General features: G+C 41.4%; 1 protein-coding gene across 4 annotated transcripts in view; it reads right to left on the reverse strand.

Moving 5' to 3' along the window:
- Positions 1 to 20,192, reverse strand: part of SFI1 (SFI1 centrin binding protein) — a 62,655-nt gene extending 42,463 nt beyond the window's left edge. For 2 of the 4 annotated variants that reach the window (XM_069497562.1, XM_069497561.1), the window contains exons 1-7: positions 20,092 to 20,192; positions 17,654 to 17,818; positions 15,768 to 15,839; positions 10,059 to 10,169; positions 9,064 to 9,158; positions 7,398 to 7,515; positions 4,831 to 4,933 (exon numbers count right to left, since the gene is read on the reverse strand). In XM_069497562.1, coding sequence (XP_069353663.1) covers positions 4,831 to 4,933; positions 7,398 to 7,515; positions 9,064 to 9,158; positions 10,059 to 10,169; positions 15,768 to 15,839; positions 17,654 to 17,818; positions 20,092 to 20,189 — 762 coding nt within the window. In that variant the 5' untranslated portion in view covers positions 20,190 to 20,192. The remainder of the gene's footprint in view (positions 1 to 4,830; positions 4,934 to 7,397; positions 7,516 to 9,063; positions 9,159 to 10,058; positions 10,170 to 15,767; positions 15,840 to 17,653; positions 17,819 to 20,091) is intronic. The other 2 variants (XM_069497566.1, XM_069497563.1) reach the window with 1 other exon arrangement.
- Between the last annotated feature and the right edge of the window lie 3,952 nt (positions 20,193 to 24,144).

A 24,144-nucleotide genomic window follows, 5' to 3' on the forward strand; every position in this document is an offset into this window, starting at 1 on the left:
TATACATACATCACATTTTGTTTATCCCCTCATGTACTGATGGGCACTTGGCTTGTTTCCACATCTTTGCAATTGTGAATTGTGCTGTGAGTGCAGATGTCTTTTTTATAGAGTGTCTTTTTTTCCTTTGGGTATCACCTGACTCAGCCTCCCAAGTAGCTGGGACTACAGGCGTGCACCCCACACCTGGCTAATTTTTTTCTTTTTTCTTTTTTTTGTAGAGATGAGGTCTCGATTTTGCTCAGGCCAGTCTCAAACTCCCGACCTCAAGTGATTCTCCCACCTTGGCCTCCCAAAGTGGTAGGATTACAGGCGTGATCCACTGTGCCTGGCCATATTTTTCTATTATTATAATTTTTTTTTTAAATATAAGCAAACACACACACACACACACACACACACACACACTCTTACTCAAATATCTACTTCCCTTTCTTGCCCAAAAGGCCACACACTATGGACCAGGGGGATCCAATTAAAAGGGAGGTGCAACCATGTATTTCCTCGGCTCACAGCCGGCAGCTCCCCACCTCCCCTGGAATAAAAGCCAAACCCTATGGTCTGGCTCCCTGTTACCTCATGACCTCATCCTCCCTACTCTCTCTCTCATGCTTGCCAATATATCGTGAGATATATCAAATTCATGGATGAGATGACTCAACATTATAAACATGACAATTTTCCCAACCTAATACAAAAAGTCAGGCTATTATAATAAAGATCCTGGTAGGCTTTGTTGTAGAAATTGACAAGTCCATCTTAAAATTAGTAAGAAAGAATCAAGAAGAATAATCAAGACAAGTTTTAAAAAAAACAAGAATCAACAAGATCCTTTCCCATAGAGTCTTGAGGGCTGTATACTGAGCAGGAATAGTAATTAACAGCTAGCATTTATTGAACGTTTCTATATTCCAAGCATTGCTCTCAGCATATTACACGTATCATCACACTAAAGCCTCAACAATCTTGTGAAGTAGGTATTATCAGGATTTAATTACAGATAAGAATTGTGAGGTATAGGCAGATTAAGTAACTCACTCAAAGGCACAAAGCTAATAGGTCATGGAGGCAGAATTTCCACCAGGGAAGTCTGACTCAAGAACCTATGCTTTTTCTTACCTGCTTCATTAAATTGTAACTAAAACAGTATGGTACTGGCTCAGAGGCAAACAGACAAACGGAACAGAGAGCCTAGACACAGACTCATGAATAAATGAGAACTTGGTCTATAATGGATTAATAATCAGCATAAAAAGAGGAAAGATGGACTAATCAATAAATAGTGCTGGAGCAATTAATTATCTATATGGAAAACTATCCAGTAAGAGCCTGTTTCACACAATTTATAAAGCTAAACTCAAGCTAATATTAAAGATAAAACCATAAGATAAAAGAAAAAAATTAGGCTACATTAAAATTAGCGGCACCTTTATGAAACAAGCACCATGAACAAAGCAAGAAAGCAACAGCCTGGAAGAAAGCACCTGCAACCTATATAACAAACATCAGCAAGCAGAATCCACAACGATGCCTACAAATCAGTAAGAAAAACCCAAGAAACCCAACAGAAAAACAGGAGCGAGGGATGTAAACAAGCTCAAAAGCAGAAACCCAAATGGCAAGTAAGTGTAAGAGAAGATGCTCGGCCTCACTAGGAACCAGTGAAATATAAATCAGTGCAGTAATGAACTACCATTTCACAACCATCCAATTGGTTAAAATGACCAACTCCGGCAACGTAAAGTGCTGATGCGGCTGAAAGAAATCTGAATAAAAACATTAGCACGTAAATTGGCACAGCATTGGAGAGCAATTGGGTGATGCTCAGTAAGGACAAAAAGATGAAAACCCAATGACCCAGCAATTTCAATTACAGCAACAAGACTAGAGAAACACTCAGACACTTGCCCAAGGATATATGCTTAAGGACGCTCTCTGCAGCAACTTGCAATTGCAAAGAAGTAATCAACAGTCTGTATCAGTAGGTGAGCAGATAAACTGTGCCTTATTCATACGATGGCATAATATACAGTTAATGTAGCTCTACATATCCACATGGATGAACTTCAAAAAATATACTGTTTCATTTAAAAAAAAAGCTAAGCTGTAAAGTAAATGTACAGTATGACATCATTCATCAATGTTCTAATTACACAAAACCGTAACATTTATTTCTTTTTTCTTTTTGGAGATAGGGTCTTGCTATGGTGTCCAGGCTGGCCTCAAACTCTTGGCCTCAAGCAATCTTCCTGCCTCAGCCTCTTGAGTAACTGGGACTATAAGTGGACACTACATATTTAGTCTTTATGAATATGTGCACACATTTTAACGAAGAAAAAATAATACAGAAGAACAATCACACCAGAATCACAATGAGACAAAGGGTAAGGCTTTGGCAATGTCGTTTTTGTTTTTTGTGAGACAGGGTCTTGCTCTGTCACCCTGGGTAGAGTGCAGTGGCATCATCATAGCTCCCTGCAACCTCAAACTCCTGGGCTCAAGCGATCCTCCTGCCTCAGCCTCCCAAGTAGCTGGGACTATACGCAAGTGCCAAGATAACTAGCTAATTTTTTCTATTTTTGGTAGAGACAGGGTCTCACTCTTGCTCAGGCAGGCTGGTCTTGAACTCCTGACCTCAAGTGATCCTCCTGCCTTGGCCTACCAGAGTGCTAGGATTACAGGTGTGACTCACCAAACCCAGCCAGTTACGTTTTATTACTTTAAAAAATTCTGGCATAAGCATAGAAAATGCTAACACCTTTTAAATCTGGGTGGTGGGTACTTGGGATATCTATTAATATTTTTATTAATGTTTTATATTTTATATATTCTATGTTTGAAATACTAAATTTCATTCATTAAAATTTCAAAAATCTCATGATATCTGCCCTGCCTAGTAGATAGAGATGCTGTGTGGAGTAAGAGAAATGGCTTAAGTGTAATTCTTGGTAAACCGTATGGTGCTCATCGGACACGAGGCATTGTTGCCTATAATCCACACCATGAAGTCTGGGTCTTACTTAGAGCCTCGTACAGTTTTTCACCTATGTCAACATTATCTTGATTATTCAGATTTTTCATTGGATCTGACTTTTGGCAGGTTTTATAGTTAAATCAAACCTCAAACCATGGCTATCATTAAAAAGATTTAATCAAATCTGTTATTGCAAGCTTTGAAGATAACTATAAAAAGGTTATCCTAAAAATGTTCTGAGCAATATTGCCATCCGTAGAATGAGTACATAGCCTCTCAAGTGGCTACCTGAAAGGGAAGAACTCTCATGCAATTGTCCATCAGTGATGTTTCTTTGCTTACAGCACTTTCCCACTGGTCAGTTTCATCTGCCTCGGGAGGTCACAAGTCTATTCAGCACAATACTACATGGTGGTTCAGACAATGACCCTCCAGCGTTCTGGCTGCTTGGGTTAAATCCTGGCTCTGACCTATTCTATACACGTGACCCTGGTTCAAGTTATTTAACCTTCCTGGTTTCCTCAATAATACAGGATTTTAGAAAATGAATTATGAAAATTAAATGAGATAGTGCATGAAAAGCACTTAGTCCAGCACCTAGCATAGACCACAATAAAAGTTACTGCTATTGCTGCTGCTGTCACTGTTGCTGTTACTAATAATACTGACAAGAACTGTGTCTCTTATGTCTTTGCTATTGTCTCAGAAGACCTTGTGAGCTCAGGGATCAGCAAACTTTTTCTTAAAGGGTCAGACAACAAATATTTTAGTCTTTGCAGGGCATAAAATCTCTGTAGTAACAACTCTATTCTGCCCTTATATCCTGAAAACAATCAAAGAGATACATAAATGAATGAGTGTTGGTGGCATCCCAGTAAAACTTTACTTACAAAAATAGAAAGCAGGCCAAATTGGGCCTGTGAACCAGAGTTTGCTGATCCTTGATCTAGATGACCGTATATGCTATTTGCATGTGGTCTGCATATATTTAAATGGACTATGCAATCAGTGGTTAGATTACAAAGATATTAGCTGGATGTAGTAGCATGTGCCTAGAGTCCCAGCTACTCAGGAGGCTGAGGCAGGAAGATCGCCTGAGCCCAGGAGTTCGAGGTTGCAGTGAGCTATGATCATGCCTGAGAATAGCCCACTGCACTCCAGCTTGGACAACACAGTGAGACCCCATCTCTAAAAAAGATATTACTCCTATATTTGGTAACAAGCACTTCCTTTTTACTCTCTTCCCTATTCTATTTTCTATAACTTACTTGGCGGCCCTATAAGTACCCAGCAGATGCAAAAAAGTGACCAGGAATTCAGAGAGTATATCAAAAGATAAAGTTTCACCACATGACAGTTTTGGTATAGGACTTAGACCTTTATAATTGACCAAAAGCTAGTGGCTTCCCTAAAAGAAACCCCAAAGATAAGCAAAACTTTAAGGAAAAAGAAGCCAGGTTTTCTTTTTGGTCTTAGTTTTTTTCTTGCCCTCATTATTTTCCAATTTGCTGTAGGAAAACAGTAATGAGGAAATACGTGTATGTTTATAACTAATTCATAAATCCCCTTCCAGCTCCACAATTACCAGAAGCTCTCTAGAAGCCATTGGTAATCACGTCTAGGACAAGTTTCTGCATTATTCCTAATAGCAGCTTCCACCTGGAAGAGCCCAGCCCTCCATATTGCCTCTGCCCCCCCATTCCTTTCTCCTCAGCCCCCCCTCTCCCCCCCAGGTGCCGGGAGGGCCCAGCCGAGAGGTAGCAGCATGGTGGCTTCCTACTGGGAGTCTGCCCTCGCGGGGTATGGACTTGACAACACGGACAGAGGATGCCAAAGCCCGCGTCTGCTGGACTCACCTGCAGCTGGAGGCTCAGGGCCCTGTGCTTCACAGCAGAGGCATGGAGGGCACGGCTGACACGGACCTGTCCTAGTCGCTGCCTCCACTGGCTCCACCGCACCCTGCCAAAGAGCAAATTGAAAATGGAACCGGTCAGGAAAAAAGCCGCCCAGAAAAAAGGGCCATTAGTGCTGGGTCTCAGACGCTCAGCTCAAGTCCTTCTCCCTCACAGTGCGCCATCGCTAGACAGACATGTATCTGCTAGATCCACTGCTGGGAAAAAACCGAAACAAAACAATCAAGAAACAGTCCTGAGCCGCCAGTTGAGGGTTGGAAACCGATAAGCCTCCGACACCACAGATGTGCTCTGTTTGGTCTACACAGTTCGGTTATTTTAAAATATGAGTTATTAGCCGGGCGCAGTGGTGTGCTCCTATAGTCTTCAGGAGGCTGAAGCAGGAGGATTGCTTGACCTCAGGAGCTTGAGACCAGCCTGGGCAACACAGTGACATCCCATCTCTAAAAAATTTTTTTTAATTAAAAAGAAATAAATACGAGTTATTGTCAACATTTAAAAATCAGGAGATTCCACAGAATAATCTGCACATAAGTAACTTGCAAACAAGTAACTTGCCTGAGCTCACATAAGTTATAACTGACAAAACTAGGGCACATCCACCAATGCTCTTAACTGCTGCTCTGTATGGCATCTCGTCAGCATTGTGGACATATTGGAGAGATGTGAATTAGTTCACTTTTAAAGCCAGACATACAACAATGAGCTGCTTTATTCTGGGACTGATTTCAGATTTTCAGTTTAGCTGGACCCCTTCCCTTTCTACTGTCCTGGTCAGACTTTCATTTTAGTTTTGGTTTCTTTCTACTTATTTTCTAATTTGCTTTAGGAAAACAGTCATGAGGAGATAAGAGTTTGTAAGCTCTGCTTTACGGAAATACTCACTTTGCCTGGTCATTCTAACCCAGAAGTCCCCAACCTTTTTCGTACCAGGGACCAGTTTCATAGAAGACAATTTTTCCACGGACCGGGGTGGGGTGTTGTGGGTGTGGGGGCGCTGGTGCAGAGCTCAGGTGATGACGCACGGCCTGTTTCCTAACAGGCTACAGACCGGTACTGGGCCTTAGGTTGGGGACCACAGAACAAAAAGTTCTCTTAGACCATGCTCACCTGTACCATTCACTTTAAAACCTCAAGGTATCTTGCATTATTACTTATCTTCTTAAGCACTTAGGGAATTACAAGTTCCTGAATATAGCCCCAGCACCAATACAGTACCAGGAACATTTTAAACCCTTAGTAAATGTACATTGAGTACATGAATTAATTATGTAAGAATATCTCTTATAGACTCAAGTAAAACTGCATACAAATGAAGCATTTAAAAATACTTGCTGAATTAATTTTGAATACTGCTCTTATACATACTATATTCGGTGCCCAGTTCTTCTAGGCTGAAACTGTTTTTTTTTTTGTTTTGTTTTGGAGACAGAGTCTCACTCTGTTGCCCAGGCTAAAGTGCCGTGATGTCAGCCCAGCTCACAGCAACCTCAAACTCCTGGGCTCAAGCGATCCTTCTGCCTTAGCCTCCCGAGTAGCTGGGACTACAGGCATGCGCCACCATGCCTGGCTAATTTTTTTCTATATATTTTTAGTTGTCCAGCTAATTTCTTTCTATTTCTTTAGTAGAGACGGGGTCTTGCTCTTGCTCAGGCTGGTCTCCAACTCCTGACCTCAAGTGATCCTCCCACCTCGGCCTCCCAGAGTGCTAAGATTACAGGCATGAGCCACTGCACCCAGCCTGAAACTGTGCTTTTAATATACTGCCATTCAAGATACCAGAGGACCACCAGAGACAACGTACAGGGCAATCAGTTCCAGAATAAAGCAGCTCACTGTTACACATCTGGCTTCAAAAGTGGACTAAATCATGTCTCTCCATTATGTCCACAATGCTGATGAGATGCAGTGCAGAGAAGCAGTTAAAAGCATTGGTGGGTGAACCCTAGTTTTGCCAATTACAACTTGTATGAGCTTAGGCAAGTTACTCAACCTCTCTGAGCCTTATTGTATATCTTTTTTTTTTTTTTTTTTTTTGACAGAGTCTCACTGTGGCCCGCCCCTGCCTCCTGCTAGAGTGCAGTGGCATCATCACAGCTCACCTGCAACCGCAAACTCCTGGGGCTCAAGCAATCCTCCCACCTCAGCCTCCAATTAGCAGAGACTACAGGCAAGTGCCACCACACCGGCCTGTTGTACATCTTAATCTATACAATAATGGTACTTATTTAAAGTTTATGGTGAGGATTAAATGAGATACTTTACATAAAACAATAAATACACACAAACTTAACATGGGGTTTAGAACACAGTAAGTACTCAATTAGTGACCTGCGATTATGTGGAAACCTAGTGTTATAGTTGAACAAGTTATCAATAAATATTTACTAGGCATCAATTGTGTTCAAAACCATTGCTTTTAGGTGGGTTTTAATGCTGCTTTCCAGCAGCAGAGAGCTGCTGAGGCAAAATGAAGGCTGCTGATCTGTAGGGCACCCGAGTGCACTCACCGTAAGATACTCCGCTGCCTGAACTCCAGAGCCGTGGTCTGCATCTGAAGCTTGGTCCTACGAACAACCACGTAGATCAACCAGGACTTCCAGGCCCGTCGCATCTTTTGCTTTGCATCTAGAGTCACCAAAGAGATTTTTTTTTTTTTAAAGGCGTGGGGAAGAGACAGATTATTCTGGGTTATAATAAAAGCTCAAGGGTTCTCTAAACTCATCCCTCCTTTGAATACCTAAATCCCTCCAGCCTTCAAGCGCCCCCTGCTGGAAAACTTGTGAAGCACTACAAAATTAAGAAGGATGCAAGTAAATCGAAGATTTTATATAGGTGATGATATTTACAAAGCATTTAAAGGAAAATCAACACACTAGACTGTTAAATGCTTTGCTTTAAAAGCTTTTATTTTTATAGCTATATTCTATAAATATTTAGATGGAGTGTTATGACTGAACAGGGAGTGAAGAAGTGAGCGGGGAGATGGATGTAGCAAGAATGGCATGAGCTGGTAACTGTTGAAGCTGGGTGATGGACGCAGGGAGGTTCATTTATCTATCTTTCAATTCTGTAGATATTTAAAATTTTCCACAATACAAAGTTAAAGAAGAAGGATTCCTGTTATAAAACTTGCTGAAATAATTGTGAAGTAAAATAAGCAAGAAAAAAGGAAGGGATGTATCTGTTGAGGAAGCAAAATAAAAAGGACCAGTTAATGATCCTAGAAGAAAGGCAATTTACTAGATATTTACTAGATGCAAAGGCCTGCAGGTCTCACTTTGTGGTGAATTCTATTTTCATTACGAAAGTCACCACTAATGAAGCAAAAAAAATTTTTTTTTTAGAAGTCAAAGGAGAAAATAAAATTATGTAAACCATTTTTAGGACAGTCTTCAAAATATGGTCATGAGAACTACAGCTATACTTTATATTCACAGTTGTTGACAAGACAAATCAAAATATGAAGGACAATTTAACATGCAGCTCCTATGGGCCCACCCTGGACCCTAGGTATCAGCACCCCTCAGGTCACGAGGACTAGAATGGTGTTGTGGTTTAGAATTTGGGACCCTAAGACAAGCCAGGTTTCAACACTGACCCTTTCACTTATTAGCTAAGTAATCTCACACAAGTTCCTCATCTGTAAAATGGGGCCTCCTTTAGATACACGTTTGTAAAGTGTCTTATCTATGAGAAATATCTCCAATAAACACTAGCTATTATTTCCTGAGTATGGAACACAGTCTCTGCCGTGATTCTGACACATAAGGCAAATTGAGAACCATGCTTGCCTAAGGGCTGAAAATACTTGCAAACGTTTTATTTAACAGTGTAAGAGTGAATGGACACTCCCTGGAGTCTGTGGGCATGGGCTGAAATAACTATCATATGTCAGAAATAATTCTTTTTATCTTAAAAATTCAAGTGATTTTTCCCTTTTACTCCATAATATTGAGCTGTATTTCATGCCCAAACCATGAAAAACCACAGGGATCTGATCACAGAGGAGTCCCCACTCAGGAGATCGCACATTCTGAAAAATATGAAAGGGAATCTAACAAATCTTCTCTTTGACCTGGAGTTATTCTCTCTCAGGGAAAATGTGTTTGTCCTTTCCAAAGGCTTCTGCCAAAGTAAATTTTGGCATCTTTAGCCATGTCCTTCCTTTCTTACCATGACTCTCAGCTCTGATGTACTTTTTCCTCATCTGCTGCTGCTGATGCACATAGGTCTTCCAGGTCTGGAACATTAGGCTGTACAAGTAATATCTGTGGAGCCAAAAAGGCAAATGGCATTTCTTTAAAACAAAGCAACAAAACGGCTCCTGATCCAACACACCCAGTCTGTTCTATACGCGGAAGAAATTGACATGGAAGCCTGTGACACAAAAAAAGCCACCTCTGCACCAAAGCTAAAATTTCATTTCTTATAATCACAGTGAAACCTATTCTCCTTGAAGGAGAGTCATTCTCCACACCTTAAAGTATCACTGCAGATGAAAAGCCTTGACTTCAAGAATAACTTCACTTTCAGCATCCACAAAGCTGTGACGGCCAGGCGCGGTGGCTCACGCCTGTAATCCTAGCACTCTGGGAGGCTGAGGTGGGAGGATTGCTTGAGCTCAGGAGTTCAAGACCAGCCCAAGCAAGAGCAAGACCCCGTGTCTCTACTAAAAACAGAAAAATCAGCCAGGCGTGGTGGCACGCGCCTGTAGTCCCAGCTACTCGGGAGGCTGAGGCAGGAGCATCCATCATTTTAGCCCAGGAGGTTGAGGTTGCAGTGAGCCATGATGATGCCACTGCATTCCACCCAGGGTGACAGAGTGAGACTCCGTCTCAAACCAACCAACCCCGCCCCCCAGAATACTCCTAGAATTAGAAATTATATAGAAGTAAGAATCAGTGAGAAAATCTCATTCAGATCATAAGCATGAACTGCACATAATGGCTACCTGAATTGGAGGGGCAGGGGGGTGTGCGCGAGTGCACTCAGCACATGCGTGCATGCTTAGGTTTAATTTAGGACTTTGATCTAGCTTACTCTGAAAAAGATTTGAAGAAAAACAGAAAGTGATCCAAACTTTGCTCCTTTTGACCAGAAACATGCTAACAAGTAATTATTTGATAACGTATATCAGTAAATTGAAGTAACATAACATGAAATCCGACCTATAATGACAATCGGCTCGAACACAGAGTTTCCACTCGTGATGGGAAACCCACCACTCTTCTTTCCAGTCATCAAAGACCTTCCATAATATTCGCTGCTCATAGTAAAACCTAGGGCAACAACAACAACAACAAAAAATCAGAGAAGTGTGTATGATGATATTAGAGTTGATATTTATTTCTGAATCACAGTTTCATATCATTGCCTTCTCATAAAAAAAGTAAACAGCAAAATAGATTAAAAAATAGACATATTTGGGCTGGAAGCAGTGGCTCACACCTATAATCCTGGCACTTTGGGAAGCCATGGCAGGAGGACAGCTTGAGCCCTGGAGTTTGAGGTTGCAGTGAGCTATGATAACACCACTACACTCTAGCCCAGGCAATGGGGCAAGACCCTGTCTAAAAAAAAAAAAAAAAAAAAAAAGACATATTTAACTTTTTCAGATCAGAACCTTAGAGCTACTTATCCTAGAAATGAGGCTAAAATAATTTCTACTATAGATCTTACCAATTAAAGATGTTAAAGTAAAATAAAAATCTGACTTTTCAAATACCATAAGTGAACTGAAAATTATTCAACTTTTTTCATTCACTAGACTAAAAAAATATTTATTACTAAAAAGTAGTAATTCCATCTCATTTACATACATAGGAAATTAAAGTTCTAAAAGAAGCAAATGCCTTACCATATTCCTAATCCCTAACAGGAACACAGCATGTTTGTTTAAATGAAATCTGGCCAGGGGAATTGTAACAATAGCCAAAGACAGGTAAGAGAAAATAAAGAGAGGAAAAAGGTAGTAAGAAAGACAACAGAAGACCAGTGACAAAAAGTGTTGATGCTAACAGAGCACTGTCAAGGTCATTGATAACTCAAGAACTTTGGCCCTGTCAATCACTTTGAACTTTTCTGCAGGTTACTAACATGTCCCTCCTAACCCACTCAGTTTTTAGAAACTGGCTTACAGAGATATATATATAACGGAATTCATATCACTATTGCTTATGATAAAAAAAAGAAAGAGTGAAATACCACAAATGCCCATCAAGAAAGGACAGGTTAAAGCAATTCAATCAATGCCACGTACTTATTTTCTATAAATGAAGCAGAACTTAGGGTACTGAAATGGACAGATGCCCCATAAAAGTTGCTAGGTGAAAAAATAAAGTTACTTCATGGTATGTATCATATGATATCATTTCTTAAAAATTAGTATTTTATATATTTCCAGCACCCATGTTGGAATTAATATACATTATATATACATACACATATGTATACATTTTTATATATGCATATCAACATATATATAAGCATATGTGTATACATACAGAAAAGATTATGTTATACATATTGAAAGCCTGAAAAGAGCTCCAGGATGCCAAACTATTACCAGTGGTTCTCTCGCAGGGAGGGATTATAGGAGACTGGCATTTCCTAAATTGTACATTTATGTAATGTTTGAAAATTTTTTGAACACATTTGTTCACAATTTTTAAAAATTTTAATAGAAAATAACTATTTGCACATGGTAGAATGAACATATCCATCTACCTCCTTCCCTCCCTGAAAACCCACGAAAATAGCAACAAATGCATTTTAAAAGGCATAAGCCCACAGACACAGAATAGGAGAGGGAATGATAGACAGGAGCTGTTGACAAATTTTAGGCACTAGAAAGCAGCTGGGTGAGTGACAAATGAACCGCCAGAGAGAGAAAACAGAGAACTGTCATGTGGAGGGAGAGGGAGACACAGACCCCAGCAAGGCACGGGAATGAGAGGCATCAGGGGCGAGGGGAGTCCTGAGCAGAGAGGAAAGCACAGGATTGTCTGCAAGCCCGGGTGTCAGAGCAGGTAGGCCCCCTGGATCCCAGTATTCCCAGGCAGAGACTCAGGTTTATCTCTGGAAAGCTGAATCAGAGGAGCGCTGGACTCCAGAATACCAGGCAAAGCTTTGGGGAGAGTCCTGACCTAAGAGTCTACACACTGAACTGTGAGACCCACAATCCCTCTTCCACGCTTGCAGCCAAGCTTATAACCACCACCTCTACCCCACCCCACCCCAGGAGTTTGAAGGATCCCTCTTCTCTAGGGAAAACTGATTAATCTAAATGGAAGGGCCTTCAGAGACACGGACAGCTGGAGATTCCCCAGTGAAATCGCCTGATCTCGGCCCCAAAAGCCTACAGTGAAGCCCTCAATTTGTAAGTCTCCAGGCATACGTATAAAAGCATCTAAAATTAAAATTGGCCCAGCATGGTGACCCAGGCCTGCAGTCTCAGCTACTTGGGAAGCCGAGGCAGGAAGATCACTTAAGCCCAAGGAGTTCAAGGCTGCAGTGAGCTATGATCTTGCCACGGCGCTCCAGCCTGGACAACAGAGTGAGACTCTGTCTCAAAATAAATAAATAAAAATAAAATAAAAATTAGCTCCTTAGTGCCTAACTCTTAACTATGAACAGACAACAAAGGATCTCTGGACATTTGAGGAAAAACTCCAACGTGACACAAAAGCCAAAACACAAAGAAAAAAGGATCTCAGAAGAAACAGTGTGAGAAGATAAACATCTTAATGACAAACCAACCACTACATTATCCTCAAAAAATTATGACCCTCCAGGATGCTGTATAAGAAAAGGAACACTCAGAGAACAAAAAGGAATTCTTAGAAATTAAAGATATGACAGCAGAAATGAATAGACAGGTAAAACCGCAAGTTGGTTGGCCTTGTGGGCCACCGTAAAGACTCTGGCTTTTATGTTCAGCAGGAAGCCATGGGAGGTTTGACAGCAGAATGGCGTGACTTGATACACACTGAGAAGAGACTGAAACAGGGCAAGGCAGGAACAGGAGATCAACGAGGAGGTTACTGGAGTCATTCAGGGCAGAGATGAAGATGGTTTGGACCAGGGTGGTAGCAACTGGAGGTCTGAAAAGAGATTGGATTCTGAACACATTTTGAAGGTTGAATCAACATGATTTGGGCATTTGGCGTCTTTAAATTGGGGTGTGAGAGAAAAAGAGGAGTCAAGGATGATTCCGGGTGTCTGACCTGAACAACCTGGAAGGTGCTCGGTTTCCACCATCTGAGAGGGGGAAGCTCAGCAGAGAGGTTTGTGGGGAAGAACAGGATTTCAGTTTCTGACATGATGGTGTGACACCCAGTGGAGCTGTCACATACGTGTCCAGAGTTCAAGGCAGAGGTTTGGGCTGGTGTACACATTTGAGAATCATCATGGGATTTTATGACACTGCCACAGTTGTGAGGTAGACCACCACGCAAGGACAGGTGTTGGGGTAATGGGATGAGGAGGAACCAGCAAAGGAGAGTTCGGAGGAACAGTCAATGAGGCAGAAGAAAAAGCGTGAGGATGGTAACACAGAAGCTGGGAGAAAACCACTTCCTTGAAGGGAATGATGGACCGTAATGCTACTTGGCAGGTCAGGTAAAAGGAATTCATCGCTGATTTTAGCAAATTTAGCGACCCTAACCAGAACCAATTTGGTGGAGTGGTAGTACCAAAGGCCTGGTGGGGTGGATCTATGAGAGGCTACCAGAGCTGTTGGAGACAGTGAGTATGGCCAGGAGATGTGATGTAACGGGGAGCAAAGAGATGGAGTGTTAGCTGCAGGAGTGAGTAGAGTTTGGTCAAAGAGATTTTTTATTTCAGGATGGAGAAAATAATAGCATTTCTATGCTGATGGAAATAATCCAGTAAGAGGGAAAAACTGATGATGTAAAAAAGAAAAAATATTGCCTGAGTGACGGCCTTGGATATCACTGGAGTGGAACAGAGTGCACAAATCTAGGATTTCACCAGTGACGAAAGCATGGACAGTTCATCTGCCTGACGGGGAAGCAGGTTGTGGCTACAGATGCTGGCGGTGGGTAGAGGTAGTGGAGGGAATTTGTGGAGGTCTCTTCCCGTTGCTTCTATTTTCTCAAGAAAATAGGAAGCAAGGCCATTAGCTAAGAAAAAGAAAGAGAGATTTATGAATTAGATACTGTAACTGGACATGACCGTTTCATCTACTTTTCAAATTAGCTGAAAAATTTTGTTCAGATCTTCTCTTCAGAAAATTAAACCTCATATTTAAGACTGCCTTAAACATACTTTATATTTTTGCCCTACTAATTCAATGGTCATTTTGATTCAGTTTATTAATGATAAAACAAGTCTAGCTTATAAAACATTCCCCAGGCAGGAGTTCAAGACCAGCCTAAGCAACATAGCAGGATCCCGACTCTACAAAAAAAATTTAAAAACTAGCCAGGTGTGGTGGTGCACACCTGTAGTCCCAGATAGTGGGGAGGTTGGGGTGGGGGGATCACATGAGTCCAGGAGTTTGAGGTTACAGTGAGCTATGATGACACCACTACACTCCAGCCTGGACAACAAAGTGAGACCCAGTCTCTAAAAAAATCAAAAATATATACACATGAACTTAAAATACATTACAATAAGGGCACATAAGTAGAGAGGGAGACAGGTAGAGTGTTTTAAGGACCTTGCCTTGTCTGGGAAGAGGGTAAAAGACCAATTAACATGACAAGTTACAGATAAGTTACAGATACATGTTATATTCTTTAGGGTAGTCAGTAAAAGAAGAGTAAAAGAGTATGTGACTTCTAAGCTAACGGAGTGGAAAGTCAATAAAATACTCATTAGAAAAAAAGAGAGACTTCTGACAACAGCAAACCAGGCCATTTGGATTAACTCTCCCAGAAAACAAGAAAGCAAGACAAAAAACATTCACGTGAAGGCGCTGAAGAGCTCCCAAGGCAGTGAAGGAGGGCAGGGCCCAGGTCCAGGAGAAGGAAGAGTAGAGGACAAGGAACCCTCCCACCTGCGGCTGGGACGGGCTGTGTTGCCACATCAGCAGCTTCACCGTAAAGACACACAAAGAAGCAGATGGGAACAGCGGGCCCTCTCACAAGGAATACAAAGGAAAGATTCCAGAAAACACACCCAGGCCAAGTTTGCTTGAGAGATGTTGAAGCAAAGAACGTCAGTGTCAAAAAATGAAACAGGAAAGGTACAGTCAGGGGAAGAGAAAGAGGAGAGGGGCAGGGGAGAGAACCCATGATGATTCAGTTTTTAAGAAACACGTACATTCTCAATGGCTGCCCGTTCTCCCTCTGAACCACGCCCTGCACTGGCCCCTTCTCCCATCCACACTGCCTCCTGCCCAGTGATCCTGACTCCTGTGGACTCCCTCTTGCAGTCCACTCTAGCACTGCAGCTAAAGCGATGGTGACCACAAACCGCAGCAGCGCATGGCGGCAATCTATACAAAGTGAAGCTATGACACAAGGATTTGCTCTGAACTAAAATTTCACTCCTTTTGCCAAGCCCAATTTTTCCCTCAGGTTCTGCTCTAGATCAAGCCAATTTGTCAGCCCCACCAGTGCCCTAAAGAGCTCATTTACTTCCTAGGCAAACACTGTTTTTCCCAGAGAGGTCTTAGCCATCCTGGTTTACTTAAGTATGATTCTTTCATACATTCATTCAGTCAACTAGTACGTATGAAATTACCATTATATCACATGGTTATATTAGGTACTGTTCCTGCCTGTTGGAGGCTGGGTAGAAGAGGAGGAATTTAACACCATATGCCAAAATAAAGGTTATGTATAGGTTTAATATAAAACAAAAACCTAGAATGAACTCAGCAGAAATTTGGTGTTCTGAGCTGCTACTACCTGGCTCTGGAGGGAAATACTCTTCCGAAAGTCATTCGAATCCACAAATACAAGAACTTTCTGGCCACGCATCTGAAAGAAGGAAAGAAAGGATATACACATTTTAAAACTCCATTTGGGCCGGGTGCGGTGGCTCACGCCTGTAATCCTAGCACTCTGGGAGGCCGAGGCGGGTGGATAGCTTGAGGTCAGGAGTTCAAGACCAGCCTGAGCAAGAGTGAGACCCCATCTCTACTAACAACAGAAAGAAAATTAGCTGGACAACTAAAAATATATAGAAAAAATTAGCCAGGCATGGTGGCGCATGCCTGTAGTCCCAGCTACTCGGGAGGCTGAGGCAGTAGGATCGCTTAAGCCCAGGAGTTTGAGGTTGCTGTGAGCTAGGCTGATGCCGTGGCACTCTAGTCCCGGCAACAGAGTAAGACTCCGTCTCAAAAAAAAAAAAAACAACAACAAAAAAATTCCATTTGACTTATATCATCAGGTTTCTGGAAAGGACAGGGAACCTTTAAAGTTCGAGGGGAAGGGATGCTAGTATCAGTAAAAAGATATCACAGCTAATACTGCACCAGAGCATAGGATGGGACAAATTTATAAAGCTAAAATCAAGCAGATTATTATTATTACTATTTGAGACAGGGTCTTGCTGTATTGCCTGAGCTAGAGTGCAGTGGTGTTGTTATAGCTCACTGCAACCTCAAACTCCTGGACTCAAGCAATCCTCCTGTCTCCACCTCCTGAGTAGCTGGGACTACAGGTGTGCACCACCACATGGAGCTAATTTTTGTATTTTTTGTAGAGTCGAGGTCTCACTCTTGCTCAGGCTGGTCTCGAACTCCTGGCCTCAAGTGATCCTCCCACCTTGGCCTCCCAAAGTGGTAGGATTACAAGCATGAGCCACTGTGCCCAGCCCAAGCAGATTATTTTTAAAAATACTTTCAATACAAAGTATTTTGTCAATGAAGAGATTTAAAACTTCAGAGCTGAGGTAAAAGAAATATATAATTCTTTTGTTCATATTATTATTCTTGCCTACAAATGCCTGGCAAATGCCCACTAACCCTGGACTTTCCCCAAGCCAAAGAGGGCAAGTAGCTGTGTACTCTCAGCACTCTGTTCAACGCCCTCCAGTAATGTTATGACACTATCGCACAGTGACTGACTTGACCAGTGTCTGTCATTCCCGCTGCACTGTGAGCCCGTGAAAGTAGGAACTGTCTTGTACAGTATCCCCAGTGCCTAGCACAGTGCCTGGTACACATACAAAACGTTGGCTTGGCTTGGCCAGTTAACCTCTGGGCTTAGGTTGGGACTCTCTTCCCCCTGCCCTTTATCTGGCTTATTCTTACATTATACTTCAGGACTTAGCTTAAACTCCACTTCCTCCAGAAAGTCACTGCTAGCTATACTAATGTGGCTACTCTTACTATGTGTGTGTGGGGTACCACTTCCTTCTCCTCTCATTGCATTTAATCATATTTTATTGTTGTAGCTTAACAGTCTATCAAGCCTACCTGATTTTACACTTCCATAAGGTCATGGACCAACAATGTCTTATTCACCTTATATGTTCAGCATCATAACACCCAGCAAAGTAGGCATCTGATAAATTTTTGAATGCATAAATGAATGCCTTTAATATACCTCATCAAGAGTAGCAGAAGTATTATAGCACTTTTAGAATGTGTCTATCAGGATTTCCAGTAAAAACCTAAGGAAAAAAACCTAGGGGGGGAAAAAAAAGAGTAGCAGAAAATGATCAATTTTCTTGGACTGTTTATATGTTTAGACTTTTTCTGGGAGAGCCTCGACAGCCTGCATATTGTAGGGCACACGTGGACAGTATGAAAGCACTCATGAAGGCAGGTGACCACACATAAGCTCACCTGATACGCAATTCTTTTAAGCGGCCCCGTCGGGTCCAAGTATGCGAGGCATGATATTGCACTGGAAGACCAACGCTCGGTACCTCTCTCCGGATCCCAGAGAATGCAGGAGGCTTCTTGCTGGACAGTATCTTTGGTTTCTTAACAGCACCATCCCTAAAAGACCTTAAATTTGAGGAGTAACGAAGCAAGGAGAAAACAAAATTATCTCTGCATGTCATGAAAATACTTTATAACATACAAGCAAAATCAAATAGATAACCTCACTGAGACTGACAATAACTATGCTTCCAGGACAATGAGCAGCCCAATCTCTGACAGAAATATGTCAGCCACTCGAGGTGGGTACTGCTGGACTGGCTCTAGGCAGGAACTACAGGGATGGAGGGTACTCTGGGGTCATTAGGCCTAACACACTCTTCTGCAGTAGGTAATTTTAATGGGAATCATTTACAAATTGGAATCAGGTTCCTTTATATAAAAAATTAGGAAATATTTTCAGATAATATGACTTTGATATCTATACAAAACCACATACTTTTACTAAATACTAAATTTTTGACCATTAATTCCACCTCAGAAAAATTAAGAAATTGTCTTTTACAATTATGGAAGGAAAATGCAACAGCAGAAGCCTGAATGGGAAGTGGAGGTATTGGTATAAAAAAAAAAAGTATATATGAAGAGCTCTGCCCATAGGAAATACCTAGAAGCAATGACATCCCATATTTAGAGACCAAATATTGTCTCTAAAATACCATTCCCTACTAAAAGGAACCAGGGCTCCTTAAAGAAATGGCTGCTTTTCAGGTCTGGGACAAGGGAAAAATATAAGAGAAACTATTTACAGTCCTGGAAGTTTAAAGACCATAAAAATATTAACATTAGTGAACGTGAGAGAGCCCCAGAAATCTGAGTTATTCTAACAAAGTCAACACCTAAGGGACGAGATCACAGACTGAAACTCTGTATTTGTCCATTTACATAATGGAGTATCTGCCTCCCTTAACCTATCTGTAAACCTCATGATGACAGGGGCCATTTTTATTTGCTAATATATACTCAGCCTTTAACACACTGCCTAGCACAGAATAGGTACCTGATAAACATTTATTGAATTATGGAAGGGAGGAAGGGCGGAAGGACGGAAAGGACTAGAGAAATAAGAAATATGAAACAACGCATTTTAAAAAGATCACGTCAGCAAGTCAAAAATCACAAAGAAACAGGTAAAGAACCTGGCTGGCTTAATTAAAAATAAAGTAATACATAAGTGCAGTGGCACAGGACTGTAGTCACAGCTACTGCAGAGGCTGTGGCAGGAGGATCATTTGAGGCAAGGAGTTCCAGGCTGCAGTGAGCTATGATCATGCCTGTAAACAGCCACTATACTCCAGCCTGGACAACAGAGTGAGACCTCATCTCTTTAAAAAAATTTTTTTTAATTTTTTAATAGCAATACAATACTATTTTTGAAAACATTTCTAAACATAATTTTTTTTAATTTATTTTATTATTTATTTTGAGATAGGGTCTCACTCTATTGGCCAGGGTAGAGTACCGTGGCATCATCATAGTTCACTGCAACCTCAAACTCCTGGGCTCAAGCGATCCTCCCACCTCAGACTCCCAAAGTGGGTCTGAAGCTTGTCAGTTCACAGAGCTAACATCTTAGTCTCTTTCTTGTAAATTCTTTCTTTTTGCCTAGGCTAGCCAGAGTTGGATTTTGTTATTTGGAATCAAAAGAGCCGTAATGCAGGCTGAAAGCAACCATGATCAAAAGTAGGGGATAGATGGCCAGGTGCGGTGGCTCATCCTTGTAATCCTAGCACTCTGGGAGGCTGAGGCAGGAGGATTGCTAGAGGTCAGGAGTTTGAAACCAGCCTGAGCAAGAGTGAGACCCCATCTCTACCAAAACCAGAAAGAATTAGCTGGGTGTGGTGGCATCAACCTGTAGTCCCAGCTACTTGGGAGGCTGAGGCAGGTGGATCACTTGAGCCTAGGAGTTGGAGGTTGCAGTGAGCTATGATGATGCCACTGCACTCTACCCAGGGTGACAGAGCAAGACTCTGTCTCAAAAAAAAAAAAAAAAGGAATAGGGGTAAGATATGAGAGCCAGCCAACCTTGATGACATAACTTGTAACCTCAGGAAAATCATCCTCACTTGTGCTCCAAATCAAAACTTTAATGATAGATATTTCCACACGTTCAAAATGGTTTTTGGCTGTAACATAATGCATGAAGTGTGCATTTTCTTATTGATGAGAAACTCAAAATACCAATGACTTAAAACCCCTTACCAATAGTTTCTACCTCATCACTCATGGCTTAGAAAAATTTATGTATTTATTGTTAATATTTTATTTTCACACACAAACGTTTACAGACTTTTATATGGACCATCTTTCAGTTATCTTTGTCAAGTCCCGTCACTCACCTGGAATCAACCTTCCTCTCCATTCTCTGCTTAATCACTTTTTCATGGAAGTTCAACCAGTGGCTTGATAGGCACTTCTTGGTTACCAGATTCTTCATGAATCAAAAAGTCTCTTATCTTCCCCTTCTAACTACAAGAAAAATGGGGGGAAAGAGAATTTAAATTAAATTATCTCCAGCCTCTTAGGAGTCACAATTCTAAACAGCTGCATGCCAGCTCCCAGTCTCTTGCCCCTCCCTCCCTGTTAACTCCACACTAGATTAACATGGCAAGTCCCTGAACCAAAATATTATTTTTAGTTTTTTTTAGGTTTTTGTAGAGTTTTTTAGTTTGTTTTTAGAGACAGGGTCACTCTGTCACCCAGGCTGAAGTACAGTGGCATCATGATAGCTCACTGCAACCTCCAACTCCCAAGCTCAAGCAATCCTCCCTTCTCAGCCTCCGGAGTAGCTGGGACTATAGGCATGCACCACACCTGGCTAATTTTTAAATTTTTTGTAGAGATGGGATCTCACTTGTTGCCCAGGCTGGTCTCAAATTCCTCCCACCTTGGCCTCCCAAAGTGCTGGGATTATAGGTTTGAGTTGCCACGCCCAGCCTTAAAATATTATTTTTAAATTGCATTAAAAAGTTATTTTTGGCCAGGTGTGGTGGCTCACACCTATAATCCTAGCACTCTGGGAGGCCAAGGCAAGAGGATTGCTCAAGGTCATGAGTATTGTGTGGTGTGGTGATGCGCGCCTGTAGTCCCAGCTATTCAGGAGGCTGAAACAGGAGGATCTCTTGAGCCCAGGAGTTTGAGGTTGGCATGAGCTAGGCTAATGCCACAGCACTCTAGCCCAGGCAACAGAGCGAGACTGTGTCTCATTTAAAAAAAAATAAACCAGTTAAAAAATAAACCAGTTATTTTCTAAAAAAGGAAACTGAGAGGAAAGCGAGCCATACACGAAAGGTGTCCAGATGCTTCAACACCTTTAACTTCCCTTCACAAAAACACCATTCATCTGGTCAAATAGACGGTTAAAAAAAAAAAAAGAAAGAAAAGAAAAACAAAGAAATTTAAAACAAAAAAAATAGAAAGAGAAAACAAAACACCAGTAGTACTAGGCCAAAATTTCTTATTTTTTCCCCAGATTAATTTTTATCGTTGTCAATGTTACCTATAAGAATCTTCAGGCCGTTTTTGGTCAGCAGTAGATATTACTGTGTACATTTTTCATTTTCAACTGGTGATCATTTCTACCAAAAATATTCATTATGAACTGAATAAATAACATAGTCTTTATTTCTTTTTTTTTTTTTTTGTTGTTGAGACAGAGTCTCACTTTGTTGCCCAGGCTAGAGTGAGTGCCGTGGCGTCAGCTTAGCTCACAGCAACCTCAAACTCCTGGGCTCAAGCGATCCTACTGCCTCAGCCTCCCGAGTAGCTGGGACTACAGGCATGCACCACTATGCCCGGCTAATTTTTTCTATATAGATTTTTAGGTGTCCATATAATGTCTTTCTATTTTTTGTAGAGACGGGGTCTCGCTCAGGCTGGTCTCGAACTCCTGACCTTGAGCAATCCACCCGCCTCGGCCTCCCAGAGTGCTAGGATTACAGGCGTGAGCCACCGCGCCCGGCCCTAGTCTTTATTTCTTAGTGCAAAGAATAGTAGTGTCATGGGCTGAACTGTGTTCCCCAAAAAGATATGCTGAAGTCCTAACCGCTGCTACCTGTGAATGAGCTTATTTGGAAACAGGGTCTCTGCAGATATGGATATAAAGCAGGGTCTTTATAGATGTAATTAACATGTAAGCTAAGGTGAGGTCACATGGGAGTAGGGTGGACCCTTCAACCAACATGATTGGTGTCCTTAAAAAGAGAAGAGACACAGGAACAGATACACATAAAGAGGAGAATGCCACGTGATGACAGAGGCAGAGAGATCAGTCCGATATGTCTACAAGCCAAGGAATGCTGGCAACCCTAGAAGCTAAGAGAAAGTCATGGAACAGATACTCCCCTGAGCCTTCAGAGAGAGGATGACACCTTGATTTCAGATTTCTAATTTCCAGAACTGTGAAAGAATAAACTTCTGTTGTTTTAAGCCACCGAGTTTGTGGTATTTTATTGCAGCAGCCCTAGGAAACTAACACAAGTAGTAAGACAGAGGAATAAGGCTTAAGCACAGGTGGAGGCAGGCTAATGGGGTGAACATATCCTACGCTCAGAAATTATGATGCATTTTTAATGAGATACTCATTCTAAAAGAATGATGTCACCTTTATAATCAAGGTCACATAATTCAATGACAATCAGACAAGGAATTAGCCAGAGAAGAGTTTATCCACACAAAATGAATACTCCTTACTGACACCAAACCTATGTCCTAGACCTACTCTTTCTGATACCACATTACAAGTAATACAGGTCATCATTAGTTTCTGTAAATAAATCCTATCGAAGGAGGATTCAAATAGGCATTTTTGGTGAAATACTGCTATAATAAATGGGTCACTGCTTTGGGTTCATGTCTCGTTATAATGATTCTGTGGAATGTCCCGTGTGGTCAAGGACTCCCTTTTGTTATACACTCTGTACCAATATTCTAACTACGTGTACACGTCCTCCTTTCCTACTACAATATATTAATAAGTTCCATGAAAACAGGAGTTGTCTCTGATCTCCTTGCCACTGTATCTCCCGCATCTAAAACAATGTCTGTAACCTCACAGATAAGATACATAAATAGCAGAAAGACTAGGATGTAGGTTTGCTCTGAATAAGGATATGTATGAACATGAACTTGCTTCTAAATTGGAATATACATATAATGACAATCAAATACAAAAGACAGCTCAAGAAAAATAAACATAATTAGTTGCTGACTCCCAGTTAAACATGTAGACTGACCTGCTAAGGTAACAGTAAATGATAAAAAATTTCAAATTATAAAGTCGAAGAGATCATTAGAAACGAGAGATTTCCACAGATTTTGCAAGAAGAAAGGAAAATGAACTGACCTAACAGATTTGAGGAAGTGAAAACCTTCAGAGTGGGATAACAAAGGAAAGCAGGCCACACAGAATTCCAGAAGAGCTCAGAACTAAAAGAAAGAAGGAAAGGCTCCCATAACTGAAGCCACAGGCCACAAATGAGGGGATTGAACGAAAGATCATACAGGAAGCAACTGGAGCCCCAGATCTCCTTCCAACCCGGCCCTGCCTCCAGAATTCTGGCAGCTAGACTGGTACCTCTCAGGCAGAAGACTGGAAAAGTCTTTTCAGAAGATGCTAAAACCAAAAGACCTCGAGATTCTGGTATCTGTGCCTCGCCCCATCAATGAAAAAGCAGGCTTGCTCCTAGATTACCCTAAAGTAAAGCTCATAAACTCACAAATCTTACTCAGACACTAGGAGCTTCCAACTAATTTCTCAGTTGCTGACACTTAAGTATAGGACGGTCAAGAATCACAGAACATTTGGAAAAAACCTTCAACAAAAAAAGAAAAGAGACCAAAATAAACCCAACAAAGGACTCTGAGGACATGCCACCACTTGTGATGTAATCTTGCCAAAAAAATTGAAGCTGATTATCATCAAGCCTTATCTAGAACTAAGTAAGGTAAGTCCTCACTTAACATCATGGATAGGTTCTTGGAAACTGCGACTTTAAGCAAAAGACATATAACAAAATCTATTTTAGGCTAATTGATATAAACAAAAGTTCCTATATTTCTTGTCACAAAAACATCAAACTTCTAAATAAAGATCCAAATATTTCCAAAATTAAACATTGAAATAAATGTGAATATATACATTCAAGAAAGATTAATAAAAATAAGTAAGATTTAGTTATTTACCCCCTTATTCCAGTTCAGGGTTGAGGGTAGCCAGAGCCTCTGCCAGCAGCTCAGGGTACAAGGCAGGAACCCACCCTGGACAGGATGCCACTGCGTCACGGGGTGCACTCACTCACACACACCCACACTCACTCAGATGGGGACAATTTAGACAGGCCAATGAACCTAACAGGCACATCTTTAGGATGTGGGAGAAAACCAAGCGCCGC

The sequence above is a fragment of the Eulemur rufifrons genome, chromosome 21 (assembly GCF_041146395.1).
Source record: "Eulemur rufifrons isolate Redbay chromosome 21, OSU_ERuf_1, whole genome shotgun sequence".
In the NCBI taxonomy this organism is placed as follows: Eukaryota; Metazoa; Chordata; class Mammalia; order Primates; family Lemuridae; genus Eulemur; species Eulemur rufifrons.